At 40.7% G+C, this 27,174-nt stretch overlaps 2 protein-coding genes across 4 annotated transcripts in view; one reads left to right on the top strand and one right to left on the bottom strand.

Annotated features, from left to right (window-relative positions):
* Positions 1 to 5,964: 5,964 nt before the first annotated feature.
* Positions 5,965 to 21,487, top strand: acanb (aggrecan b). The gene is made up of 18 exons (XM_077567501.1): positions 5,965 to 6,011; positions 12,562 to 12,640; positions 13,273 to 13,656; positions 14,199 to 14,373; positions 14,476 to 14,603; positions 14,710 to 15,003; positions 15,106 to 15,297; positions 15,431 to 15,605; positions 15,686 to 15,813; positions 15,906 to 16,199; positions 16,291 to 16,422; positions 16,548 to 16,655; positions 16,801 to 18,093; positions 18,179 to 18,337; positions 18,411 to 18,493; positions 18,583 to 18,727; positions 18,988 to 19,170; positions 19,582 to 21,487. Exons 2-18 carry the CDS (start codon positions 12,568 to 12,570, stop codon positions 19,668 to 19,670), a joined length of 4,035 nt encoding a protein of 1,344 aa, XP_077423627.1. The 5' UTR covers positions 5,965 to 6,011; positions 12,562 to 12,567; the 3' UTR covers positions 19,671 to 21,487.
* Positions 21,373 to 27,174, bottom strand: part of hapln3 (hyaluronan and proteoglycan link protein 3) — a 14,249-nt gene continuing 8,447 nt past the window's right edge. Inside the window, exons 2-6 of one of the 3 annotated variants that reach the window (XM_077567507.1) lie at positions 26,665 to 26,831; positions 26,265 to 26,407; positions 24,884 to 25,285; positions 24,512 to 24,814; positions 21,373 to 24,019 (exon numbers count right to left, since the gene is read on the bottom strand). In XM_077567507.1, coding sequence (XP_077423633.1) covers positions 23,742 to 24,019; positions 24,512 to 24,814; positions 24,884 to 25,285; positions 26,265 to 26,403 — 1,122 coding nt within the window. In that variant the 5' untranslated portion in view covers positions 26,404 to 26,407; positions 26,665 to 26,831 and the 3' untranslated portion in view covers positions 21,373 to 23,741. The other 2 variants (XM_077567508.1, XM_077567506.1) reach the window with 2 other exon arrangements.

The raw sequence follows: 27,174 nt of genomic DNA, 5'->3' as shown, positions 1-27,174 counted from the left end.
TATGTAACATATAAAAAACTGCAATATTCCGAATGAAGGCTGTAGTGTTTGCGGAATCCACTTGCAATCTTTGAGGGTCGTCGCACCTTCAGACAGTCGATAGGATAAGATCGATAGGTCTGTTTGAAAAAAATGAGTCAAATTCATACGCAACAGTACAACGTCTCAGTCATAAAATAGTCCTCCACCAAGGTTAAAATATTAAAAAATGAGTGTCTTATTTGTGTTTGTTTGTTTGTTCCATTCACACTCACATTCCAAGCTGCAGTATGAACAGTTTTAAATGAAACATATTTTTGGAATGTGGGAGATAGCCTGAACAAAACTCCCACAAGCACGGGAAGAACATGTAAAGTCACACCCAGCAAGGCTGAGATTCAAACCCAGGACTTTTAAAATTAATTATTTAATGGAAAATAAAGAGTCTTATCAAACACGTGCATGGACAGCACAACCATTGGCCTTTTTTTCTTCTTCCCAAAGTCCTTTAAGGGCACTGAAGTATATTTGGTTGGTCGATCCAGACATTTTTGGGGGGTAAGGCGAGGCCCTCCTTTATTTAAATTACTTGGCAGATATGGTCACCGTAGCTGTCAGCGTGTCTCACACAACCACATGTACGGACATTTAAATTTAGGGAGCAGAGCAGTATCAACCCACAGCCATAAAGCCGCCATTCACATCCGCTGAAAAGAAGGCTGCGGCCCTCCCACTTGACGGACGGACTGCGAGAGACTGTGTCAATACACACACTGGCACACACACGCGCGCACACACACACACGTACGTCAGGAAGGAGATGCACAGCCAGCACTGAGTGAAAGAAGGTCTTATGATTATGAGGGCCCGTGAGGGACATAATTCAAGATTACCGCTCATACTGTTAGCCCGCTAATGAAATGTATATTTCAGTATATTTTATGAGCACATTTCACAAAAAACATTTTCTTTCCTGGCTATCTTAAGATGCAATCTAGGGGCAGCAAATAAATTAAAAACTGCAGGGGCCCTACAATTGAACCCTGTGGAACACCATAGGACAGTGCAGCCTCATTATTTCACATGTTTAGATTTTTTACTTCGCCTCTCGAAAGTATATATATATATATATATATTCTAATCAATTGAGTTGTACATGTTGTAGGTCACAATAATGGTGGAGACATTGTTAAAAATTTAAAATTTGAAAATAAGTGTGTAGACTTATAGCCAAAGTATCTCGTAATTTATTAAATGATTCATTGTAAATAATAATTACATAAAATATTACATAATTAAAAATATATATTTGCACATTTACCAATGTTTTGATTATTAAAAAAAATTAGTTAGTTAGTTAATTATAGTTAAATTAATTATAAACATTTAAAAACCACAAATTCATTATTTTTTTATTGAGAAAAATTGTATCTCATCTACGACTGACATGGCTTATTTGTCCATTTCAAAACTCAAATTCAAGTTTCCATTCAGCACAGATTGTGACCTGTCAGACCGTTAACACTTTCAGAATATTTAGCACTCTAAATAAATGTCAGCTTGCAACATTATTATAACAGGATGCATCATTTCCTAATAATTTGGCACGGTGTTGAGTATTTACAAAGCAAACAGTTTTTTCTTAAAAGCAGAATATTTGTTGTACAAAACTGTATTAGGTGGGCTATATATTCTAAGCATGGGGTCCATACAGCCCAGGTAGTATATTCAAGTCTATATCTGTGTGTGTAAATAAATGTTGTGTGTCTTTCTATTTCTGCACCGAGGAATGTGTCATATCTGATGTGTCACTTATTTAAACAGTGTATGAGGGAAATCCTGTTGAATAAATCAATATTGCATATGTTGCCCCTGTGACCCTGAACAAGATCGGTGATGCATAAATGAATATGTCACAATAGTGAGCTATAGCCACAAAAGATGCTTTATGTGTGTAAACCTACAAGGTCACCTAAACACATTTTTATGTTTGACTGTGGCTTAGTCCGAAGCGCATCAACTATAAAAAGGTGCATCGAAAATAGACAAGTGCAGGGAAAGTGAAGTGGACAAAGTGTGTATTTCAAAGTTACTCGACTGAAACCGTTATCAGACATCTACTGCAACAGGCAGAAATTTAACAGCAAGGACAAATGGTAGCCAGCAGCTGAAACAGGTAGCTACGAGCTAGCATGAAAACGTAAAGTGTGTCATCTGAAACAGGTCATCAAGTGGAAGCACGTGCCACGTTAGGGCATGTGCGTGCGTGCGTGCGTGCGCCCGCCCCGGTCCGCTGTGAGACGAACTCTGTTCCGAGTCACTGCGCCGGTGTGCTGGTCGTGTTTGCAGATTGTAAAAGTAACGTGAAACATGAGTCATACAGTACGTCTGTCATGTCAAAAGAAGAGTCATGGATAAAACGACTTATTTGGAAGCTAATGTTGATTTTGTGAGTCACTTCACAGGTTAATACTGTACTCCTAGAAAACCTCCAGTGGGCATCAATATGTAGAAAAACACGCACATACGCAAACGTATGAATACATACAATACATGTATGTATTTTTATTTATTTATTTAATTAATTTAATCTAATGTCCGTATTAAAACTCATCGACGTCAAAGATCCATTTTTACTGGGTGCCGTTGGCAGTGAATGAATTAACTCACTCGTTCACTCCCAGCCATTTTCACTGAAGCAACCCCCTTCGCTCCCGGATGTTTTACTGGATTTTGACTGCTTTTGCAAGGCCCACAGAATATTGTGTTCTATTGCTTTAAAAACATGGAACCTAACCAAAAAAAAAGAAGAAAAGATTAGAGTCTCTTCTTTCATCAGGAAAAAAAAAAAAAATGTTTAGTTTGTGTCCGTTTTGCAGCAATTAGAATTAGAATATAGCTAAGTTTCATCTTTAGTCACAAACCGTTGAAAACACTGGCAAAAAGAGCTTGTTCCAATATGGCCCTGGTGCTGCCACCTGCTGGCTGTTTTTGTAATAACTACCATTGTTTCAAGCGTTCTCTTGAGTTCAGAGGCTGCATCAAAGCCTTCTGTATGATTTAGCATAAAAAAACATATTTAAATATGCTTTTGGGATTGTGGCAATATTTAAAATTTTTGGGCGCAAATGAGTTAAAGAAACTACGTTTGTGCATCTTTAAAAATCAAATCAAAGTCTAATGTACGTGTCTCAAAGTCAAGGCCTGCAAGGGCAGATAAGGTCCTCACATCGTACTTTTTGTGGCTCACAAAAGCAAATCAAGCGTATTTACTTCCTGTTTCTTGCTAAATTAATTTGTTCTTTTCATTTTGGCAGAAAAGCTGCAGGAAAATGTTCAATATTTTTTACAGATACAAGCGTCACATTTTTGCCAAAGCCCTTCTTTTGAATGCAACAAAGGTACAGTGGATCCTCGTAATTCTGGAGGTAAGAGGGACCAGGCCGGCCTGCGAGTAGCAAAAATCCATCTCATAACGGACAGCCATTATAAATCTTTGAAAAATAAAAAAAATAAAATAAAATAAAGAAACCTTTTCAACCCCAAAAATTCTGAATAAACATTTTCTATGGGGAAAAAAAACACAGGTTGGCTCCCACCAATAAATAAATAAATAAATAAACCCTTGCACCCACCCCCACCCCAAAAAAATAATTTTACATTTTTTATGTTTTTAAATGGTGAACAAAATCTACAAATAGATCAACCCACGGGTGCGAGTATGCGAAAACAGTTTATAAAAAGTCTACACAACCTGTTCACAATCAAAATACATTTGCAGTGGTTATACAAAGTCTACACACCCTCGTTCAAATGGTTTTTGTAATGTAAAAAGACGAGATCAAGATAAATTATTTCAAAACTTTTGCCACCATTAAAGTGACCTGTAGCTGTTTAACTCAAAGAACAAAAGTTCTCAACTCAACTCAATTTTGCCGTCATAAAAGTGTCTCTGATTAACCGCAAATAAAGTTCAGCTGTAATATAGGAGTTGCAAACAGGGGTGTGTAGACTTTTTATATCCACTATGATAATGACAAGTACAAGCTATGATTATGATGGCTTCATTTATATGTCTGAGTGAACCCATAACTACGACGAAAATGAGTTTGTCACCCTGGTAAACTAATTACGTGTTGACAAATGAAGTCACTTGTACTTAAAGACAGGAAAATCCATCACAATTTTCGACGAAACAAGAAGTTCCAAATGGCGTAATTGCATTTGCAAACGTCGCCCCGTGTACAAACGCCAAGTGTGTCGTCTGCAAACGAGCGTTTGAAAACGTCTGTTGACATGTTTTACTTTGAACGCTGCGGGTTACGTGCGTGCGCGTCATGAGGGCGCCCGGCACAGGGCCCGCATTGATGCCCTTGAATGGAGCTTGGTGGGGGACACGCCTTTCAAAAAAAAAAAAAAAAGGAGTACACCGAGCACGTGCGGGAGGTGAGCACATGCTCAGACAAACACCATCAGCTGTTTTTTTTCCATTCGTGTCGGGCATTTTAAGAATCTTGAGCAATACCTCAAACACTTCCAGGGTAGTAGTAAAGAATTCACTGGATAATAAAGTGCTGTTTATTTTATATAACCACGATTGTTCCATGTCTGACCTCCTGTATTTGAAGTTTTGTGGAAATGTCTGCAAAACATAAACTCAGTCAATATTTAATTATTGGGGGGGTCATCATAACCATCACTAGAAAACCATTTAGAGATCCAACCAATCCATTATTTCTACACTTAAAATGGTTGGAATCAGTAAATTAAATAGTATTCTGCAAATTAGGCTGAAAGCTCACGATAAAACTTTGACAATCAATATTAAGAAAAGGTTTGAAAAAGTAAAGGAACAGAGAGCTTAAAAAAAAAAAAAAAAAAAAGATTCAGGACAAGACTGATGAGCCAGTTTATTGAACAATGTGAATAAAGAAACCAAACAAAGATTCCAAGTCAAACATCACATTTATAAGAAAAGCTAAATCCAGCTTGTTGAAGAAATATGAAATATTTTAATTAGGTTTGATTATTATGCCAAGGAAGGTCATTTTGTTGTTACGAATGTCTGCAACTATAAATTGAGAACTAAAAGTCATGTGACCAGCTGTTATCTATTTTCTAATTAATTTAGTTTTATTATTGCTTATATTGTTGTTTATTAAATTACATTATTTTATAACTTAATTCTGGTGGGAAAACGGGGCAGAGAAAATAGCACTTGTTTTTTTCTGCTCCTTTTCTTTCTACATGGGAGAATATTTGTATTATATTGTTTTTTTATCTTTTACACCACTCCGAATTTAATAAATAATAATAATTATTATTATTATTATTATTCAATAAATTTGGAGGAGTAGTAGTAATAATAATAATAATAATAATAATAATTATTATTATTATTATTATTATTCAATAAATTTGGAGTAGTAGTAATAATAATAATAATAATAATAATTATTATTATTATTCATTAAATTTGGAGTGGTGTTAAAGTGTAAAAAATGTATAAAAAAAACAATATAATACAAATAATAAAATCCATCACAATTTATTAATAATAATAATAATTATTAATATGATTATTATTATTATGAAGCCATAATAATTTAACATAATTTGAATTCATTGTATGATAATAATAATAATAATAATAATACAAATTATTTGATATATATATAGTTATATTCTCTAATTCATATCTATCTATCTATCTATCTATCTAAGCGAGCTAGCCTAGATATTGTAGCTAACTAACTAGCTTCTTTCTATCTATCTATCTATCTATCTATCTATCTATCCATCCATCCATCCCCGGTTTGACCTCAGCCCCTGAGCAGTAAAGGAGCACATCTTCCTCCTCACCCTCCTTCCTACTTTCCTTTCCTTGCCCTCCCTCCCTCCCCCTCCGCCCGCCCCTCATCCCCCCATTTCCAACGTCTAAATGTGCACTGGCGTTTGAATAAAGCTTCTTTCTGCTCTCCTACACAGGCAAGAAGAGCCACAGGCCACCAGGCAGCTTCGGAGCATCAACGGTACGTACCTGGGAATGCTAGAAAGCAGGGGCATGTATAGATCCGGTATTGATTGATAAAAGCTTGAATGGAATTTGATCGAAACGAGGTGATCATGCCGTGCAAGTGGAAGTTGTTGGATAGACTGAGTATAGAAGTACGTTTGGTTCTTGAGTCTAGAACTTTTTTGCGCTTGAATTTCCTCAACGCTTTATAAGTGAGGCTAAAAGTAGTGAAATGGTGAAAGTGCTCAGGAGAATTGATTAAAAGTGATCATATGAACCTTTTTTCGTACCCGGGGCCCCGTTTCACGACACCACTTTGATGATGCAACAGCTGTATAATTTTTCGATTTGATGTGCATTTGTGGGGCTTTCATAAGAATTTGACTGACGTTTTACTTTTTGCAATGACCCGGGGCCAATCAAAGGCTCCTGTGTTGCCCATTTTACGGGGAGCATTCACAGATTTTGATTCTAATGGAAATTTATTGTGCCACCCACCTATACAAACTGTTTATTGGTTACTGACTAACTAAACAGAATATAGAAAATTACACATTGTGTATCTGAAGCAACTAGATAGCCTTTGCTAGCCTATAATAAGAAACATCAAAGGCACCCGGCTAACAATTAGCATCTATGCGGCAATGTTGTAACCCTGCGAGCAATGGATATCTGAACACAAACGACACAGCAGGTCACATGCAGACAAGCATTCTTTATCTTCTGCCACGAACGACTAATATTACTGCCGTACTGGGAAACTAAGAGAGGAGCTGTCGCTCCGGTCTGCATTCTGTCTTCTACTGCTCCCAAGTGGTCGAAATGTACATACCAGAATGGGCAAAAAAATGTGGGATTACATAATGACTTTAGAAAGTATATTTAGAAAAACAAACACATGATCAGTTTGATTTTTTTCCATTCATTCCAAAGGGAAAAGATGATTATTAATTGTAATTCAATTATGCATTTTTATTCTTGCTTTTACTGGTCGGCTACAAGTGGGTGGCAGATGTGAGGACTTTTTGACTGTTTTTCTGTTTGGCTTCATCCTGGCAATTATTGAGTCGTCGTTATTTCCGAGCCCAAAAACTTTTTGAATGTTTTCAAAGTTAAAAAGCAACACAGATGATTTCCCCCCCAAGTGTGAGCCTCTCACTGCATCTGAAGGTTTTTGTTTTTATTTCTGGATCAGAGGCACCTTCAGCAGTCCAGCAGTGCCTTTTCCGTGGCTTTTCTCCTCGGAGGCGACGTCCCGTTACTATGGCGACGTCGGGCTCCCTGGCCTCCCATTGTGAATCCCAATTGGCAGATGTTGGCTGAATGAGAGAGAAAACAAAACAAAACGTTTTTTATTTTTTTTTAACACATATCATTCAAATGACAGATGGTTTGTAAATATATATTTATACTATAGATAAAAACATATTTATATTATTTCATATATTATATAATATAATAATAATCATAATTATATTTAAAAAATTGTCGATATCCAACATATGTTCTACAACAGTAGCCGTGGAGGTGACGTGAGAATGTGGAATATGTGCTACTAATACACCTTTAACCACCTGTGATGTTTTTTTTTTCTCACTGTACAAGAGTGTGTGTTTTCTCAAACAAGCGTTACAGTATACACACACACACACACACACACACACACACACACACACACACACAGTTATATTTCCTAGAATCAGACGCGCGTTGCCACACGTCCCCTCTGAGTGTGTTGCACTGTGTGTGTTCATATCAATGTCCACTCTGTTCTGCCAATGAGGGACTCTGGTGGGTTTTAGGGGAGGGGAGGGGAGGGGGGGGGGGGCGCCCCTTGTGTTTACCTTGGCAGGGTTGCACCCCTCCCAAAAAGCTCTGCCCCTGTCCAGAGCGGGAACAAACCAAGGCCTCATTGCCCGTCACCTCGGCTGCAAGCGGAACATACCACAGTGACCCAAGAGGGGAGCGGTCGCACCCCTCCTAAAAAACAAATGAATGAACGCACTGTGGAGAATCGCTCCATTTAGCGGCAATGATTCTCGATGAGTCTCAATTGAGGAAAGTCGTTTTCAAGTGAGCCGCCGAGAACCGCAGTGGGGTAATTTGACACTTTGTAGGAGAATCGTCTCTGCTTTTCAGACGCTGTGGGCGTGTCCACTTTTCCACTGTCAACTGTCAATCAAATGCCACAATTTAATGTTTGTTACCAAGTCTAGCGTCTTTTTTATGCCTACTGCATGTTTGAGCCGTGAAAATGATTTAAAGCCTCGTCTCGGAGATTTTCTTCACCGCAATGACGAGGCACTCTAAAGCGACTAGCACATGCTGGCTGTCAAGTAGGAGAGTCCCGATCTGATCATGTGATGGGAAATCAGGGCCAATCACGTGATTTTTAGCTGATCGTATTGGCTGCAAAATACTTTTTTAAAAATCATTCTTAAGAAAATTTTTCTTAATTTCTAAAGTCAAGAATAAATTATTTTATTTACCCGACTTGAACCACAGCTGACATCGGTACTAGACTCGCACACAAAAAAAAAATCGGCTCTGGCATTTTCACTTAGGCCCGATCTTGCCTAACGTGTTTGCCACTCATGTTTATTGATAATGTTTATAATGTCTATATTCGAAATGGATTAACAAACTGGTCCTTCTAAATTTAAGTCTCGTCTTATTATTATGATATACTTTTATTCCTTGGCTTTTAATTCAGCATGAATAGTGTGGTCCTTGGGGTCTTTTAGTTTTTAATTTTATTTTAATTAACTAATTATTTAATTTATTTATTTTTTTAATGTATTTTTTTTATTGTATTGTAGTATTTTATTGACTAGATTTTATGATATGATAGTGTGCGGATGTCAATGTGCAGCACTTTGGAAACACTTGCATATAAAATGTGCTATGTGGATTGGATTGGATAAATTGTGGGCCAATCGCTTGGGTTCAAATTGAAGAAAATAACAGGCTAATTAAAAAGCACTGCATCTGCCCCAAAAGAGACCGCCATTTTTCAATCAAGAAAAAAAAAAGAAAGAAGCATAATTAAGTTGTCTTCATTCACGGAACACAAACTTGATCAAAGAGTGGACTCAAATGCTAACCAAAACAGCAGCACTTAACAAATGCTCAATTAAAGTCTGGACTGGTCGAGTTCAATTCAATTCAATTCAATTTCTCTTGAAATCAACTCACACTGTAAAATGTTAGTCCAAAAACATGTTTGTACAAATCCAGTCGTCTGCAGTTGACTATACGCTGTCAACTATTTGCAGGAAATACGTTATTTCAATGACTAAAATGGGAAAGTTGTGCTCTTTTTCCCCCCCTCACCTAATGAGCCTTTTAGGCCGCCGGCATGAGGTGTTGACTTTGTGTTTGTTATTGGAGAGAACTCTTAACTTCTCTTGTGCACTCTCTCGCTCTGCAGCCAGAACGTCAACACACACTTGCGCCTTGTTGCGAACCTTCAAAATGTCCTTGTTGGACATGGGAGCTCGAACCCGGCATACGCTTTGTGACCTTTTCTGACATTTGACAGCAATGAAAAGAGCTTAAATGTTATTCTTTCACTCGGGGATTTGAAGAGTTTTCTAAAAGTGAACCCCCCCCCCTCCCAAAAATGATAATCTTTTAATATGTCATTATTTTGTACAAGACTTGCTTGAGGTTAAGAAGGAGCTTGAAAAGTCCTGATAATAACTGAAGCCTTTGAGAGGAAAAGGCCGTTTTTTGCAATGTCCAATATGTGAGGTTGCACAAGGCAAGGTTATTATAGTTAACAGAAACTGACAAACTAACCTTTTATTTTATTTATAAAACTAACTAAAATTAACGGCAAAAATGTCATTTGTTTCCATCTTTGTCAATTAATTTCATACATGAGCTTTTGGGGCAATATATATATATATACTAAAAAAATTAAAATAAAAAATTAATACAAAACAAACCAAAACAAAACATTTTTTAAACAAATTTTAAAAAACTAACAAACCTACACAAAAATATATGTAGTTTATAATTTTATAGAGCAATTATTATTAGGATGTTCAGAACACGTCTGCATGGAAAATGAACAACATGTAAAGGATACAAGAAAAAAAACAACAACACTCAAACAATATTTAATGAGCGTGAGCAAGCAAAAATAGTCAAGCCTAAAAAGAAAGAAAGAGAGGAAGGTTGGTTACGTCATGGCCATCCGCTTGGCTCCAAAAACACACTGTGGGATATTTTGCATGCTGTTGCTGAGACAGCAGCACAAACATTGGGGCCTTTCTCTTTTTGTGTACAGTATGGCAGTGTTAATGGCCTACACGCACACGCACACGCACCTTTGCCAGTTTTGAGTTTGCAGCGTCACTCCAAAAGCTGTCTTGAGAGCAGAGCGCCCTCCTGTGGCCACACTCTGTAACTGTGAGAATCACACTTCCGCTTTTTCTGAAAGTTGGAACGTTACGACGCAGGGGAAAACATTTTTAAATTACAATGAATTTATTCTCGTGAGATTTCATGCGTTCTCTTGGAGAAAAAAAATCTTGAGAAAATCAGGTAAATTAAAGTTGTAATAATTTGTGTATTCTACGTGTATGTGCATTTGAAAAAAAAATGACAGGAAAAACTGAACGTAGAAAAATGAAATACAGAAAGTACAGACATAAATGTACTTTGTACGCCAACAATCAAAAGAACATTTAAAAATTAAAAATAAATAATTGTCCATAAAGTATAGAAATGTTAGTGTTATATTACGATTAAATTATTATTAGATCAGATGACAACTGTTTTCTTGAAGAAAAAAAACGACTTTTGATGTTCATTAACTATTACTCCAAGTACGACTCCAAATAATAATTATTGATAGTCATGGAAAATAAACATTTACAGGTCAGAAAATGAATATTGCCGAAAAAAGTTGCAATAATGTATTATTAAAACCATTTTAGAATCAGTTAAGAAAGTAAAAGAAGAAAAAAAAGGAAACTTTTTTTAAGATCTCCACAAGTAGCCTGCATAACATTTGAGGGAGGGAAAATAATTAGTGCAGAAATTACTCATTGTTTTAACCAGCCAGAACGTTAAAAAAATAAAATAATAATAATTTTTTAAAAAAAAGTATTGGAAGTGCATAAATCGAATTAATTAATTAGAATTAACAAGATTTTTTTTGTATGCGGCTAAAATAAATACCTAAATTGTCTGGCATTCCAAATGGTGAATGTCTGCATTATGTTTATGAATGCGGATGGCAGACGGTGTCCGATTGAGTTACGTTCTTCTTTTCCCTTGAAAGCTGAGACTGAAATGTCGCGATTCCAACACGACTCGTGCTGCAAATGCGTTTAAGCGGACGGAATCCGACTTTTGCTCAACTTCTTCGTGGCACTTAAGACATTTCCTGCGTCCTGGCGGCGACACACAGCCGCTCCGTGTTTGCTCCTTCCAAATGATGTCATATTTCCATTCCGAGTTGCTGAGCAAACGCGCACGCATCCTCAATGACCGCAAGTGGGAACGTCCAAAGACGCTCTTTCATTTCATTTGAACACATCGCGCTTTGTCCACACAAACGGGAGACTTTTACACGTTTAATCTAATATAAATAAACGTTCTTACAGAGCAGTGATTCTAAAAGTTTTCACATTATTCGAAGCCACTGTATCATTAAGCACAGTTTGAATATTAACACTGCACTTAAGGAAATGTAAAAACTGAACTTCAATATTGGTTCAATTAAGTTTTATTGGACATAAATTGTACATGTATGTTTAAAAACAAAGAGTTGTTCATGATTAAATGTACAGGACTAAAAAGTTGATTACAACTGAACCGTAATCGGGAAGTCAGGTTTTGTTTTATTTGGTCCAAAAAGTACAGAATTTTATTTTTATTTCTTCTTCTTCCAGAAACTACAAAAAAAAAATCTGGGAAAAAAAGCATACACAATAAATTTTCGTTCTAAAGCTATACACTCAGGACTGTACTAAAAAATTTTTATGAAATATTTTTAAAATGTAAAAGAAAAGCGTTTTTTTTAGGGTGGCTAGTTATAGGGTATTGCAAAAATCCAGAAAGTGTATTATTATTATTAGTAGTAGTAGTAGTAGTAGTATTTGTAGAATTGTATACCAGAAAGTACAGAAAAAGGCTAATGATGATGATAATAATAATAATATAGACAACGTACATAAATAACAAGGCAAAAAATAAAGTTTTTTTTTAATTTAATTTAATTTTTTTAAATAACAGGAGTAGACTATTGGAGTATTTCCACAATATATTCCAGAAAGTGGCAACATTTTAGAAAGAAAGACACAGACCAACAAGTGCAGAAATATTAGACAAAAAAATAATATCACACACAGTGCAGAAGTATCTTTTAAATTGTTTTCCAATTCCCAAAAGTACCAAAATATTGAGGAAATAATTATAGGCAAATAGTACTTGAAAATAAGGTTTTAAAAGCTAGAAAATGCAAAAGTACAATCCAGAAAGTAAGAAATATTTTTTTTTGGGGGGGGGGGGGGGGAGTCTTTGGAGCTAAATGTTTTGTCTGTTTTCTTTAGGTGAGGATGACTTCCCTGCTTCTGCTGTGTGCGTCGTTGCCCTTCATCTGGGCCACGACATCATTTCAACACCTTGACAGTACGTTTAGTGCACACTCAACCTTCCTTGACTCAAAATGCAACGTGATTGAAGTACGTGCTTAGTGACTGTACAATGATTGTATTGATACTGGGTCAATTGTGTCATTATATTAAAAAAAAAACAATTAGTGAGCTCGGGCTCACTCACAATATCTCTACTGACCATTCGTGTTAACGTCAGTGATTGACATTCTCATCCATTCGCTCGATTTGGTATTTTTCAGATATCAAGCCGCACATTCACATATTTACAAACGGAATCTATTAAACTGGAAAGGACAGCTGTGTGAACTCCTAAAAGGTGTACTTTTTAGTTTAAAATGGCTCACCTTAACCAGGATCCCGATCCACACTGTGGCCAAAGGTTAGAGTCCATGTCAGTTATTGCGCCGATTGGTGTTGTACAAAATAAACCCTCGTTGCCGTTGGGATCAGCAGCTAAGCTAGCTAGCTAGCTAAGGAGACGTTATCTGTAGGTGCAAACAGCGTGAGAGGCGCTAAGGACAGAGATTTGATACACAGCCGAGATAGACTTCATTGCTGGCCAGTTGATTTCATTCATTAGCTTGTCATGCGCATCCACTTTTTATAGCTGAAAGAAATATGACATTGGACCTGTCTTTCGCGCAGGCTTGGACGGCACGCTCCGAGTCAGCATCCCATCGGCGGTGCCTCTCCGTCCCCTGCTGGGTGGCAAGGTTATAGTGCCCTGCTACTTCCAGGACAACACCGCCAGCGACCCGGGCGCCCCCACCGCCGCCCCGCTCTCCCACCGCATCAAATGGACCTTCGTCACCAAGAAGAACATTTCAACCATCCTGGTGGCATCAGAGGGCAAAGTCCACGTTGAGAGGGACTACCTGGACAGAGTAACAATGGTCAACTACCCGATGGTGTCCACAGACGCCAGCTTGGAGATAACGGAGCTGAGGTCCAAAGACTCAGGCACCTACCGCTGTGAGGTCACGCACGGCATCGAGGACAACTATGACACCGTGGACATCCAGGTTCAGGGTATGACATGCATACACAATCCGATCTGTCTTTCAATTGAATTTGGGGTTGACCTGTTTCTATCTAGGACAGGGATGGCAAGATCCGGTCCTGTAGGTTTTGGATATTTCCCTTCTTCAACACAGCTGATTCATGATCAGTTCTTTAGCAAGCTCTGGATAAGCCGTATAACGATCCTTTTAATTGGAATCAGCTGCAGTTCGAGTAGGGAAACCTCTCAAACCTGCAGGACTCCGGCCCTTGAGGAACGCAGTTTGCCGCCCCTGGTCTAGAAGAACAGTTTGGTTCAGTTCAGTACAAATGTCAATGAGTTGTCAAGAGTAGTAAAAGATAAAGGCAGCCAGGACAAGACTTGGCTGGTCTGGGAGAGCCTTGGCATACACTTGGGGGAGCTGGAGTAGGCGGAAACAGACATTACTTTAGACAAATTCAGGATCAGGGTCCTAAACTGTTCTGCATAGTGGAAACCAGACTTGTCAAATGCCATTAAACAATGCATGTAAGATGTGTTAAGGTAAACATACTCTCCATACGTCTCCCAGGCATCGTGTTCCACTACCGAGCCATCACCACCCGCTACACCCTCACCTTCGAGAAGGCCAAGGCCGCTTGCATCCAAAACAGCGCCACCATTGCAACCCCTGCCCAACTGCAGGCCGCCTACGATGACGGATACCACCAGTGTGATGCCGGATGGCTGTCTGATCAAACTGTCAGGTAGTTTTCACCCATCTGTCGTCGATGGAGAATGGACTTGTGCTTTTCTAGTCCACCAAGTACTTGCCTCTTCCAAACTCAGGAATCCTGTCCTTTTTCCAGGTACCCCATCCATGAGCCAAGACAGGAATGCTACGGAGACAAGGAAAACTTTCCTGGCGTGAGAACGTATGGAGTGAGAGACGTCAATGAGACTTACGACGTGTACTGTTTTGCGGAGAAGATGGCAGGTACGTTGTATAACAGGATACAAACTACGCAACCTAAACAATACCGTACAGTACCAAAATGCTAATATATCATGTGACATTTCACTGTGTGTGTTTCTCCTCTCAGGCAGAGTCTTCTACTCCATGTCAGTGGAGAAGTTCACCTTACACGAGGCTGAAGATCAGTGCACTAAACTGGGTGCCAGACTGGCCACCACCGGCGAGCTTTACCTGGCCTGGAAGGGCGGCATGGACGTGTGTAATGCCGGCTGGTTGCGCGACAGGAGTGTACGTTACCCCATCAACATTGCCAGGCCTCAGTGTGGAGGCGGGCTCCTGGGAGTCCGAACGGTCTACCTGTTCCCGAACCAGACGGGATACCCCGTCACAAGCTCTCGTTACGACGCTATCTGCTTCCAAGGTACTTGCTCAACCTGAACCAGGGCAACAATGCCACATTACTCCCAAAGTTGGAAAACACCAACCTCACCAAGTAGTTCTGAAACTATTGTCACATTAACAGGTAGCGATGACGAAGGTGCAGTTCCCGGGAGGATCACTCCTTTCCCAGACATCATGAGCATAACCCCAGCCCCTGGAGTTTATCCAGGACTCGCAACCACCCCTGGGGGACAGGAGATCAAGCACGGAGGTGTGGACATTCTCACCAAGCCTATCTCACCTCCTTTTACAGACGCCGGCATGGCTCCCACCGGTAAACTTGCTGTTCTTCTCCAGTGTCGCAGTCGCCAGTGCATTGCAAATGCTCAACATAAAAGATGACCATAACAATGAAAACTGAATGTCCTCTATATCATTTTCTGGTTTTCTCCCCCAATCACCTATAGGTGTAGTGTTCCACTACCGACCTATTACCGGTCGGTACATGCTGACCTTTCTGGAGGCCCAGCAGGCCTGTAAGAGTATTGGAGCAGTCATCGCCAGCCCCCTGCAACTCCAGGCAGCCTTTGAAAAGGGCCTGCACCAATGCGACGCTGGATGGCTCGGCGACCAGACTGTGAGGTGTGTTAGTGGCAGGATTATTGCACAGGTTTTGGGAGCCGAGTTAATAAACAGCTAAAAGGAATCTCTCTTATGCTCAGGTATCCCATCGTGTCACCCCGAGATAATTGTGCCGGCAATCTGCTGCACCTTCCAGGAGTTCGATCCTATGGCCTGAGGCCAGACTTTGAGCGTTATGATGTATTTTGTTACGTCGAACGTCTGCAAGGTCAGCACCCGATCACTGAATTGTCGTCAACACCGAGTTTAGGTCTTAGCATTTTGCATTTCAACTCTTCAATGCTTCCATTCCTCTCCAAGGCGAGGTCTTCTTCACCAGCGACTATGACAGCTTCTCCTTCGAGGAGGCCGTGCAGCACTGTGAGAAACTCAACACCACACTGGCCACTACCGGGCAGATGTACGCCGCATGGAACCAAGGCCTTGACAAGTGCCGGCCAGGTTGGCTGATGGATCGCAGTGTCCGATATCCTATCACAAGCTCCAGATACCAATGCGGGGGCGGCCAGGCGGGCGTGCACATCATCTATGCTTTCCCCAACCAGACGGGATTTCCGGATGAGCACTCACGCTACGACGCATATTGTTTCAAAGGTGGAAAACTGCGTAACTGGATTCAACTTTTGGTTTCAACTTTTACTCCGAATGTCACTCACAATTCCATTCTGTATTCTGTGTTTTGCAGCTGACACAGCTGCCATTGATACTGACACCAAAACCACCATTGACACCATCAGCGAAACCATTTTTGACAAGTTACTGACAGTGGATGTAGTCAGCAAGACAACGGTTGCAGTTGATTATGCCACTCCTACAAGTAAGACTATTTCTGGAAAATCAGATGTCTGGACTTTTGTTACTGTGGTCCACACTTGAAGGGACTTTCAATTTTTGCCACTCCACTGTCCTACTCTTATGTGGAATTTTGTTGTTTGTTTTTAGTTGAACCTACTTTGGCTTACAATGACACCGAAACAAGTCTAAACATCACAGAAATTGAAGAGGTTATCCAAAAGACAAACATCACAACCCAGCTAACTGCTACAACTGGTAAGACAGCAGTAATCGACTGCATGCACATACAAATGGTTCTTGAACGCGTATTCTTTGTAAAAGAATCGCACAGTACCTGCACATTCAAAAATGAAAAAAAATTCAGGCGCTCATTCGTTTTTGTCTCCATTTTGACCTCTAGTTCCAGTTGATGGTTCTGCATCTGGATCAGGCGATCATTCAGCCAGTGGGGATATCTCAGGGGAGTCCAGCACCATCAGCGGGAGCGGGAGCGGGAGCGGAGCTTCCGGTTCAGGACTGGATGTCACCTTCAGTGGACACACAGACATCCTGTCAGGGGATCATTCTGCCTCTGGTGATCCACAAGGGGCAGAGGGTGGCAGCGCAATCTTCACCTCGGGAGACTCCTATAGCGCATCAGGATCTGGGTCTGGTTTTGTTATGTCAGGATCAGGTTCTGCCAGTGGCAGTGGAGACATTAGTGGCAGCAGTGGTGACATTCTGATCAATATACTGGATGGAAAAGAGAAAGAACTGTTGATCCCAACCCTCACTGAGCAGGAGTTAGGTAGCGGGGTCTTGTGGACTTCAGGTATGTCCGGATCAGGAAGCATGTCTGGATCAGGAGTGATGTCCGGGTCAGGCAGTGGATTTTCTGGTATCACCTTTATGGACAATAGTGCCATTGACCTGACAGTTCAGCAATCAGGAGAGCAGGAGTTGTACGGATCCGCTGAAATGTCCGGATCAGGATCTATTTCTGGATCAGGCTCTTTGTCTGGCTCAGGCATCAGTGGATTTTCTGGCATCACATTTACAGACGACGGTGCCATTGATCTGACAGTTCATCAATCAGGACAGCAGGAGTTGTACGGATCTGCTGAACTGTCTGGATCAGGATCTCTGTCTGGATCCGGCTCTTTGTCAGGGTCAGGCAGCGGATTTTCTGGCATCTCCTTTACAGACAACAATTTCATTGATTTAACAGTCCAGCCATCAGGAGATCAGGAGTTGTCTGGACATCATCCCTATGCATCGGGCTACCCCAGTGGCTCTCCAAGTGGTTTTCCATCTGGTGTATCAGGCAGCGGTTCTGCCTCTGGCCAACCTTCACAGATAGACGGTGACGTCATCTTTCTAACAGATGATGGGGCCAAGGAAGTTAACATTTCTCCCATGGAGCATCGTCCAGAAGAGGGCCGTGGGGTTGTAGAAATAAGCGGCCAGGAAAGTGGTTCTGGAACCCATCTTCAAATCTCAGGCAGTGACAAGCCATCAACTGCTGGCCTTTCGATAGCTTTTCCTCCAGGATCTACAACGACCTATACTGACTACAATGGACCATCCGGGCACGAGGAGGAGGAGGCTACAGTCATCGTTCTGACTCCGGACCCTGTCTACGTCAGCCCAACCACTGCACCGCCAATTTCACTGGCAACCCCTCCCATAGTGGCGCAACCAGAAGTAGAAGAGGGTACGTTCTGTTGTTTGTGGTAACGCACACAAAAAAACTGATAATGTATCTTGGAAGTCATACTTTTTTTTGACATTGCGTGCAGCTGTGCATGGTTGTCCCGAGGGCTGGTTGGAGTTCATGGGAAGCTGCTACCTCCACTTTGCCGACCGACACACCTGGTCAGATGCTGAGCAGCGTTGCCAGGACCTCAATGCCCACCTGGTCAGCGTCACATCTGAGGAGGAGCAGCACTTTCTCAACTGTAAGTGATACTAAATTTGTAATTGGCCTCAAATTGGCTCAGCATCTAAAATAGCTACGGCTCTACTTTACAGCCAAAGGTCAAGACTACGAGTGGATCGGTCTCAACGACAAAGAAGTCCAGAATGAATTCCGCTGGACGGACGGCAGCTCTCTGGTGAGACAAACTAAAGTTGATTTAGTGGTTTTTGACGTATCGCAGAACGAGAGTTGACAGATAAGTGCTGTCATTTTTTTCTGTCCCAGACGTACGAGAACTGGAGACCGAACCAACCTGACAACTACTTCAACTCCGGAGAGGACTGCGTGGTCATGATCGGCCACGAGGGAGGCCAGTGGAATGACGTTCCTTGCAACTACTACCTTCCCTTCTCATGCAAGACTCGACCCGGTAGGAACTAATGCCGATTGACTTCCTTGGTACTTGTTTGTTGGATCCTTGGCAGGATCATACTACTGTAAACGATTTTCTAGTAAGATCGCTACTCACAAAAAGTTAGAGGGATTGGGCTTTCGGGTGAAATTTCAGAATTAACCCCAAATCGACTAAAGTTTTGTGAGCAGCGTACGTATAAACATCCAAATAAGTGTTGATCCAAATTAAAACATCTGCCGGTTCCTACTTGTTTTTCTCATTGTCCTCTCTATCAGCGGGGTGCGGAGCGCCCCCAGAGGTGGATCACGGCTCACCGATGGGCGTCACCAGAGATCACTACGCCGTTAACGCCAAAGTGCGCTACCAGTGTCAAGCTGGCCACACGCAGCGCCACCTACCAGTCATACGTTGCATGGAGAATGGACAGTGGGAGGAGCCACAAGTGGAATGTATAGCAAGTGAGTTTCTCTCATTTTAAAAATCGATACTAGGGAAAAATATTTGTTAAAACATGGATATTATTTTGATTCTTTAAAAAAACTGCTAACGTTCAACATTTTTGAATCAGAACAGCCTTATTATAGTTGAACCAAAAGACAATGACCAACAGGGGGATACAGAACAGGAAACCACTGGGTCGCCTTTTAAAGCACGTCATGTTCAAAAACATGAGGCGGGGGGGGGGGGGGGCAGCCCAAGGCTAAGCTGCTGCAAGAGGATCCCAGCATGGATTTTGGGGGAGAAAAAAAACCTCAGCAAACAGGCACATGTAGAAATGGGCAGGAGGTTATAAACTTTACAGCCCAACGCTCAAATTGGTGTCGTTTGCCATACGTGCACGATTCTAAATCTTTCTCTCGGCCCTCCAGCATCTGGCGGCAACAGGCTACACAAAAGATCGGCGACGAGCAGGAGTCGAGGGGTGAGCAGCCGACGGGAGCACAGGAAGACGCTCTGAGCAGGACTGAATGAAGCACAAGTGAGATTCGCAAAAGGACCCCTCCCAAGGACACCAATGTTAATGCCCGACTAAAAACAAAAGCATTTGGCTCGGCCTCCAATGTAAATACAAGCACTAAAACACATTTAGACAGTGACAATGTAACTGACTCACATTTTTTCCCACCAGTCTTTTTAGTGAAGGTACTTGCATTATGTTATTTATAGAGTCTAATTTATAGCTGCAACTCATGTTCTCCATGCACAAGTACTACTGGAGGAATCAACAGAAGTCGATATGAAAATGTTATTGATTGCAAATGATAGCGTGTTGCTATATTTGAGCCCATTTTATTTCTGGGTCTGCGTTTGTATTTGGTCCCCGGTGACTACTTTTTTGAAGATTTTATTCCAAGACTGTGATTCTCGATCAACAATGATCACACTCTTGTGTAGTACGGGAGTATGTTTTTTTTTTAATTATTATTATTTTTTTAAGTCATACAATGCTTTCCACGACATTCCATTTGTCAGTACAAAAGACAGGAAAAGTTTACTGAAGATGTCATCATTTTTATTTAGGAAAACATATTTTACGTTCATTGAAGCCTCTGGATTGTGTACTACGTACTTATTGTAGATTAAATTGGTTTTGATGTTCATTCAAAACTCACAAAAAACCCACGTCAAATGTACGTCAAGATCACCGAAGACTATAATTTGAACATATCAAAAACACATAGGACTACATCAAGTGCTTTTCAAAACAGTCTGCTTATAAGTAAGGTCATTTGAAGACATTTCAAGATGAATTTGTTTTATTGCTTACAAAAAATCGCTAAATAGTTTACAAAAACGCGTACATTAGCTGACTCTTGATTGCTAAAGCCAAACTGTGGCAGGGTTTTTACTTTCTAGATCTGGATGTGCCAACTCTGCCTTTGTTTAGAAAAACAAAACAATTGTTCCACTTACTTTACTGACTCTTCCGTAGGTGCAAGACATTTTTATTACGAAATAATGACAACTTTTTGAAAAACATTGCATTTTGATGTTTACAAAAACATGCCACGAAAACACGTGAAATTGTTTTGTTTTTTTTTACGAAAAGTCACTTTTGGAAACATTCCATTTGCAAGCACAAATCAGATTTCAACATGTCCTTGTCTGTGGATAAACGCTGACGTTTGTTAGTGGAGACCCATCGCTGGCGTAACGCATGGGACTCGCTGTAAATATTCGACACTGCAACTGTGTGAACAGCAGGATCTGTCAATAACATTTTCTTTGTCATGATTCATCCTGTATCGATAGTTTCGTTTAATCACGCGCTAGAATGATGTCATTAGTCAACAGTTAACTTTTAGTCGAGCTGTCTGTGGAACCGCAAGAATTTGATTGGTGAATGCAGTGGGGGGGGGGGGGACATCCATTTGTTGTGTTGTTTTAAAATGTTACATTGATTATTGTTTACTTTTGCTTGGTTAAAGTTCTCCCTCACAGTATGAGGTAACAAATAAAATGTACTTTTATAGCACTTCTCTGGGGGAAAAAAAGTGTTTTAGAGGGCAGGTACGGACTGGGAAGTTGGGTCAGATTTAAGTGACAGCAAATACATCAAGCGGACAGTCAAATCAGACATTTCACTTTTTTTTTTTTTTTTAAAACGCAGGCACGATAATAAAAACAAATGTTGAAATAAGTGATAAAAAAAAACGTGCCTCCAGCTCAGTCCAAGTGTTCCACTGCATTTCGCTGTGTCGTTGTGGCCATCCCTGACGTGAGCATACAGTTTGCTGTAGTGTGCTGTGCCAAATAAAAAGATGGAATACAGCCCATGCGTGTGTGCGTGAAATGATTCTCGACTTAAACTTGACTTGTGCTTGAAATTGTGACAGGCGTGTGCTGATGTGTGATTATTTCATTTTAATTCTGAACACCGCCGGTTCGAAAGGTTAAATAAGGGTGTGTGCACTTATGCAACTACAGTATCTGCTGTTTATTCACCGCACAAAAAAAGATTTGTTTGTATTTTTATTTTTATTGTAAATGGTATAGGTCGCATTAATGGTGGAAAGTTTTATTAGCGATTTATGTTGGAATTTTCAACAGGGGTGTGTAGACTTTTAATACACAGGCGTGTGAGAAAGCAGTTGATCAAAGAATACTTGTAGTTAGGTCCCTTAACATTAGCATATTTGTAGATTTTTTTTCCGATTTAATTTTTTTTTTAATTATTATTTACTAATAATCATTTATATTTTTGTGCATGTGTCTGTAGATTTTTTCCCATTTAATTAAAAAAAATATTATTATTAATAATTTTTTTATTTTTACTATTTTTTTGTGCATGTTTTGTCCCTCCATTATTTGTTGGGAAATGTATGTTAATCAGCATATTTTTGGGGGTTTAATGTAAATTTGTGGGCCGGCCCGATCTATCAACTCTCCATTTATTTTTCCATTTGCTGGAAGGCAAGTCCAAAGATTCAAAGTAAATTTCGTATTTGGTTCGTTTCCATCCTGCTGTAAGCCTCATGTGCAAAAAAAAATAAAATCAACTCAACAGCTTGCAGTTTTCTCTTCTCATGTGCTCCCTCTACCATGACATCATCATCGTGAGTGTGATTGGTGCAACAAGCAAACAAAAATGTGACCTTTGGTGATTTATTGCTTCATATAAAATGATACAAACTGAATCGATGTGTTTTTAAAAGAAGAGGTGACGTTATCTCCCATTGCACGCCTAAACGAGTACGTCAAACAAATACGCCGAGTCACCTTTTTAATGAAAAGGCAACACTTAATGATTAGGTTTGTGTCACAGATGCTTAAAAGACTTCAGTAAACAAGTGGGAGGAGCCCTTTAGCTAAATGTACGCCATGTGTGACCCCCAAAAAATAAAACGCACTTGAAGATCGTCTTCCACCCCCGATCGTGCGTCCATGTGTGAAAAAGACTAGGTTGACTTTGATGTTTATGTAGACTCAAAATATTTACAAAAACATTTCGGTCCAAACTCATTCAAACCCAAAAACGTGTAAATATGTTTCTTAATACACTCCCCAAAACGTATTTATACAGTTTTTATGTCGCAAGAGCATACATAAGGCTTTGATGCAGCTTCTGACATTAAGAGGTCAGAATGGTTGTTATTACAAAAACGGACAGCGGGTGGCAGAAGAGTATAAGAGATCAGCCAGGGCCATGTTGCAATAAGTTCTTTTTTAAAGTGTTTTCAACAAGAATGTGAACAATGATGAAACTCAGCTCAATTCTAATGCTAATTGCTGCAAAACGGAAACTGATACAAATAAACTTTTTTTTCCCTGATGAAAGAAGAGACTTTATTCTTTCTTTTGGTAGGTTCCGTGTTTTGATAGCAATAGAGCACAATATTCTGTGGGCCTTGCAAAATCAGTCAAAATCCAGTAAAACCGCCGGGAGCGAAGGGAGTTGCTTCAGTGCGAATGGCTGCGAGTGAATGAGTTAGAGGCCCGAAATAGTATTCAATGTTTACAAAAACATGTTCGGTTAGTCTTTGATAGCATATGCTAGGTTAGACTCTGAATTTTCTTTAATGTTTATAAAAATTAATATTAGGTTAATTAATAAAGACTCAAAGCGGTCTCTGGTGTTTACAAAACGTACGCTGTTTATTGACGACTCTTAATTAATATAGTTTACAAAAACAAAGATTTAAAAGTGTCTCTGTTGTTTACAAAAAGATTTACGTGATGTTTATTGGCAGCTGTTAACAAAAAGTTTTGGGAGGATACGTTGGCTACAAAAACAAACACACAAGCTAACGTTAGCTTACCCCGATGTGGCTTCCTAGCTCTGGATGCTCCACAGTCTCCTTGCTGCCGACCCCTGAAGAACTTTTAAAATGAGGTGGAAAACAGACTGGCACGAAGCGAGGCGAGTCGAGTCGAGCCGAGCGAGCGAGTACTGTGCAGTGGGAAAGAGGCATGAAGAAGTCGTCATCGCAGTCACGCGCGGTCTTACGGAGGAAGAGGAGAGCAATCCACTCGAATGGCCTCAATAATGTCCTTGCAGGCTAAAGCTAAAGCTAACCTCTCAGATTGGTTAGCGATAACAGTAGACGCCAAACTTGTGGTGGCGCGGCGGGAAGCCGAAGCTGCGCACTCCCGGCTCCGGCGGCCCGCAGTTAGCGCGGGCCTTGGCGATGGGATAGCGGACGCTACCGTCCGCCAGCCAGCCGGCGTCGCAGCGGTCCAATCCCGTGAGTCTCCACGCAGCGAACAGCTGACCCACTTTGGCGATGTGGCTGGAGTTTGCCACACACGCCTGCAGCGCTTCGGCGAAGTCGAGCTTGGTGGAGGTCGCGAGGAAGTAGACGGTTCCTGCGGGAAGGAGAACACACAACGTCACAAAGGTGGCATCCATCTCAGGGGGCGGCCATTTTGTCACTTGCTATCGACTAAAAATGACATCACAGGTTGTAAATAGCCATCTTTTACAGCAAATCCGGGTCCTTTCTGCACCCGGATTTGCCTCCTCTGTTTACAATATACTTGATTTTAAAAATACCTAAATGAGATTAGATTAGCTAGCTAGCTCCCTAGCTAGCTCACATGGTGCCAGTTTACCTGCTAGGGAGCTAGCAAGCTAGCTTCAGGGGCTACAGCAAAACTGTGGCAGGGTTTTTACTTTCTGGAACTGGATTTGCCACCTCTGATTGTAAAGTAACTACAATACATTTTCAACCTTTTAGCAGCACCAGGTGACAAATTTAGGATTTTTAAGGCGGAAAAAGAACAGAGGTAATCAATACTTAATAATCTTTTTTACACAAGTATATTCTACTTTTGCCACCGGCGTTCGGTGATCCAGACCTTTGACGGAAGCGGAGAAGCAGAAGGCGTCAAAGCGGTGGAGGAGGCGATGGCGTTGACCGTAGGTGCGCAGACCTGGCGCCAAGTCCAAACCCCCGCATCCGTCGCGGGGCGCGGTGATGGGGTACTGCACGGTGCCGTCGGCCAACCAGCCGGCGTTGCACCAGTCCAGGCCCTCGTCCCACGCCGTGAAGAGCTGCTCGAACGTGGCCAGGGTGGCGTCCTGATCCTGGCACGCCTGCTGGGCCCCCAGGAAGTTGAAGTGGTAGCGTCCTTTGTCCGAGTAGTACGGAAACACCACGCCTGTCGCCAGGAAGAGAAATACGTCATAAGCTACTTCCTGCTTCATGAAAAATGATGTCGTCCACTCACCTCGCAGCTCCAGTTCCACGGTGACGCTCTCGTCTTCCAACCCGTCGATCACCTCGCACCGATACCGCCCCGTGTCGTTGAGACGCAGCTCGTTGATGACCAGCGACATGTCGCCCGGGGCCGAGCGTCTCAAGCGGACCCGACCCCGGAATCCGCCGTAGCTACGGTGGCGGTTGCCCATGGCAACCATCACCTGCGTCTCCATGGCGAAGGCCGCCGCCGCCGCGGGGTCGGCGGGTTCGCCGCCGGCGGGCAACCACGACCATTTGACCCGCGTCCGGCGCGGCACGCTTAGCTCGGGTTCGTAGTGGAAGTGGCAGGGAAGGGTAACGCTGCTGCCCCTGGTGGCTGACACGGACGGCTGCGGGGACTCCACGTACAGACGGACACCGTTGAAATAGACTGCAGGAAGACATAACAAGGTAACTCGAAGGGCTCATTTTACACTGGAAAAATATACTGAAAAATAAATTGGGCTAATTAAATCCAAAATTATTTCAAGCCACTGTAACATTCTGCACAGTTTGACACTTTGCATATAAAACACTAACTGTGCTCTACTAGATAATGAGTCAATTCAAATGTATTTTCCATAAGTTACCAATTTTACCTACATAAACACTGTTCTGAAAATAAATAAATGCAAACATGCCAATTAAAAATATATAATCATGAAGACATAAGACAATAAATTATTTTTACATAAATTTTGAAAGCTTAATATGACACTTTTTGCACTAGTGTAGTAAGGCCTTAAAAAAGTATTGTATCATTTTGTATAAAACAACTCAGAACGTTGGATCAAAGTAAAGTAATTACATTTTTTAAGTAATTCATATTATACATTTAAAACCATACAATATGTTTTAAAATATATATACAAATGAATGAATTATATTTTATTTAATTTAAACTCAATAAACTTCTATCAAAATAAGAACACATTTATAATAGCTTGTACAGTGACAATATTTAGGGAATAATAAAAAAAATACATGGAATTAAAATGGGTCAGAAATACGTTGTTTTTTTTAATCAATACATTTGATTAAAAAATACAAATATATTTAAAATACTTGTCATTAACGTAATCGCAAAAATAAATAATTACAAAATATTAAATTTGGGAAACATCTATGGAAATTAAAATACAATACAATAATATGAATATGACATGAGTTTATAATCTTTATTTTATTTATTTTTACAACAAATGGTAAGATGGATGGTAAGGAATTAGAACGGGCAAAAAAATTATACCAAAAAAAAAAAAACTTGTATAATCTAATGTGGGGGGAAAAAAATCGCAACTTTAAATCCATTTCTTCGCACGCACACGCAGTGAGTGAGTGAGTGAGTGAGTGAGTGAGTGAGTGCTTACTCTCTCCATTGCCATTGCCGTTGCTGACGTCATGATAGTAGAAGCCGTTGTTGTAGTTGAAGTGGACCGCGGCGGCGGTGACGGGCAGCAGCACGAGCCCGCAAGCGGCCAACAGAGGGCGCAAGAGACCACCGAGCATGACGCTGAGAGACAGGTTAAAAAAAAAAAAGTCCCCTAAATACCAATAGGGTGTTTTACCACATCCAAGCATAAACCACCCTCAAAATGTCAAAACATAAATACATAAAATTGTGATACAGTAAATTGTCGTTTAACGTATCCTTCTGCTCATCAAGTTTCTAACAATGGATTTCTTCCACCTCGTCAAATTGCTAATTGTCATTTTTACTTTAAGCACAAAACCAAATATAAATGACAACATACAATAGATCAAACTCACCTGAGAGTGAAGTGAAGAGTGCAAAGACTCGCCGACAGCCACTCACTCACTGCATGTGTGTGCGCGCGTCAATGTGTAAGAACTACTACTGTATGTGCGTGTTGACTTCATCGTCTCCTCCTACTCGTCGTGGGGTGACGTCACCACAATGGGCTCCACACTGTGACCTCAAGTGACACAGTAGTAGATGGAAATGAGAAAAACAGTCATTACCATACGCCTAGAGCTGTCAAACCATTACCATTTTTAATCAGATTAATCACATCTTAGAATTTTTGATGAATCACGATTCATCGCTTAATTGAAAAGGCCTTTTAATCAATATTTTTTGCCTGCCAAATTTAAAGAGCACCTGCTAATGTGTTATTTTTTTTTTCGACATTTAATGTTATGAGGACGTCTTCAAAACATTTTATCCACTGCACACGCTCATTCTCTTTTTCTAATTAGTTAATTATTTGCATAATTTAAAACGGTGATTATTAACAAACTTTTTATTAACTTTGCTGT

This window comes from Vanacampus margaritifer, chromosome 6, assembly GCF_051991255.1.
Source record: "Vanacampus margaritifer isolate UIUO_Vmar chromosome 6, RoL_Vmar_1.0, whole genome shotgun sequence".
NCBI lineage: Eukaryota > Metazoa > Chordata > Actinopteri > Syngnathiformes > Syngnathidae > Vanacampus > Vanacampus margaritifer.
Note: the sequence above shows the minus strand (reverse complement) of the source record. Positions and strands in the feature narration are given on the sequence as shown.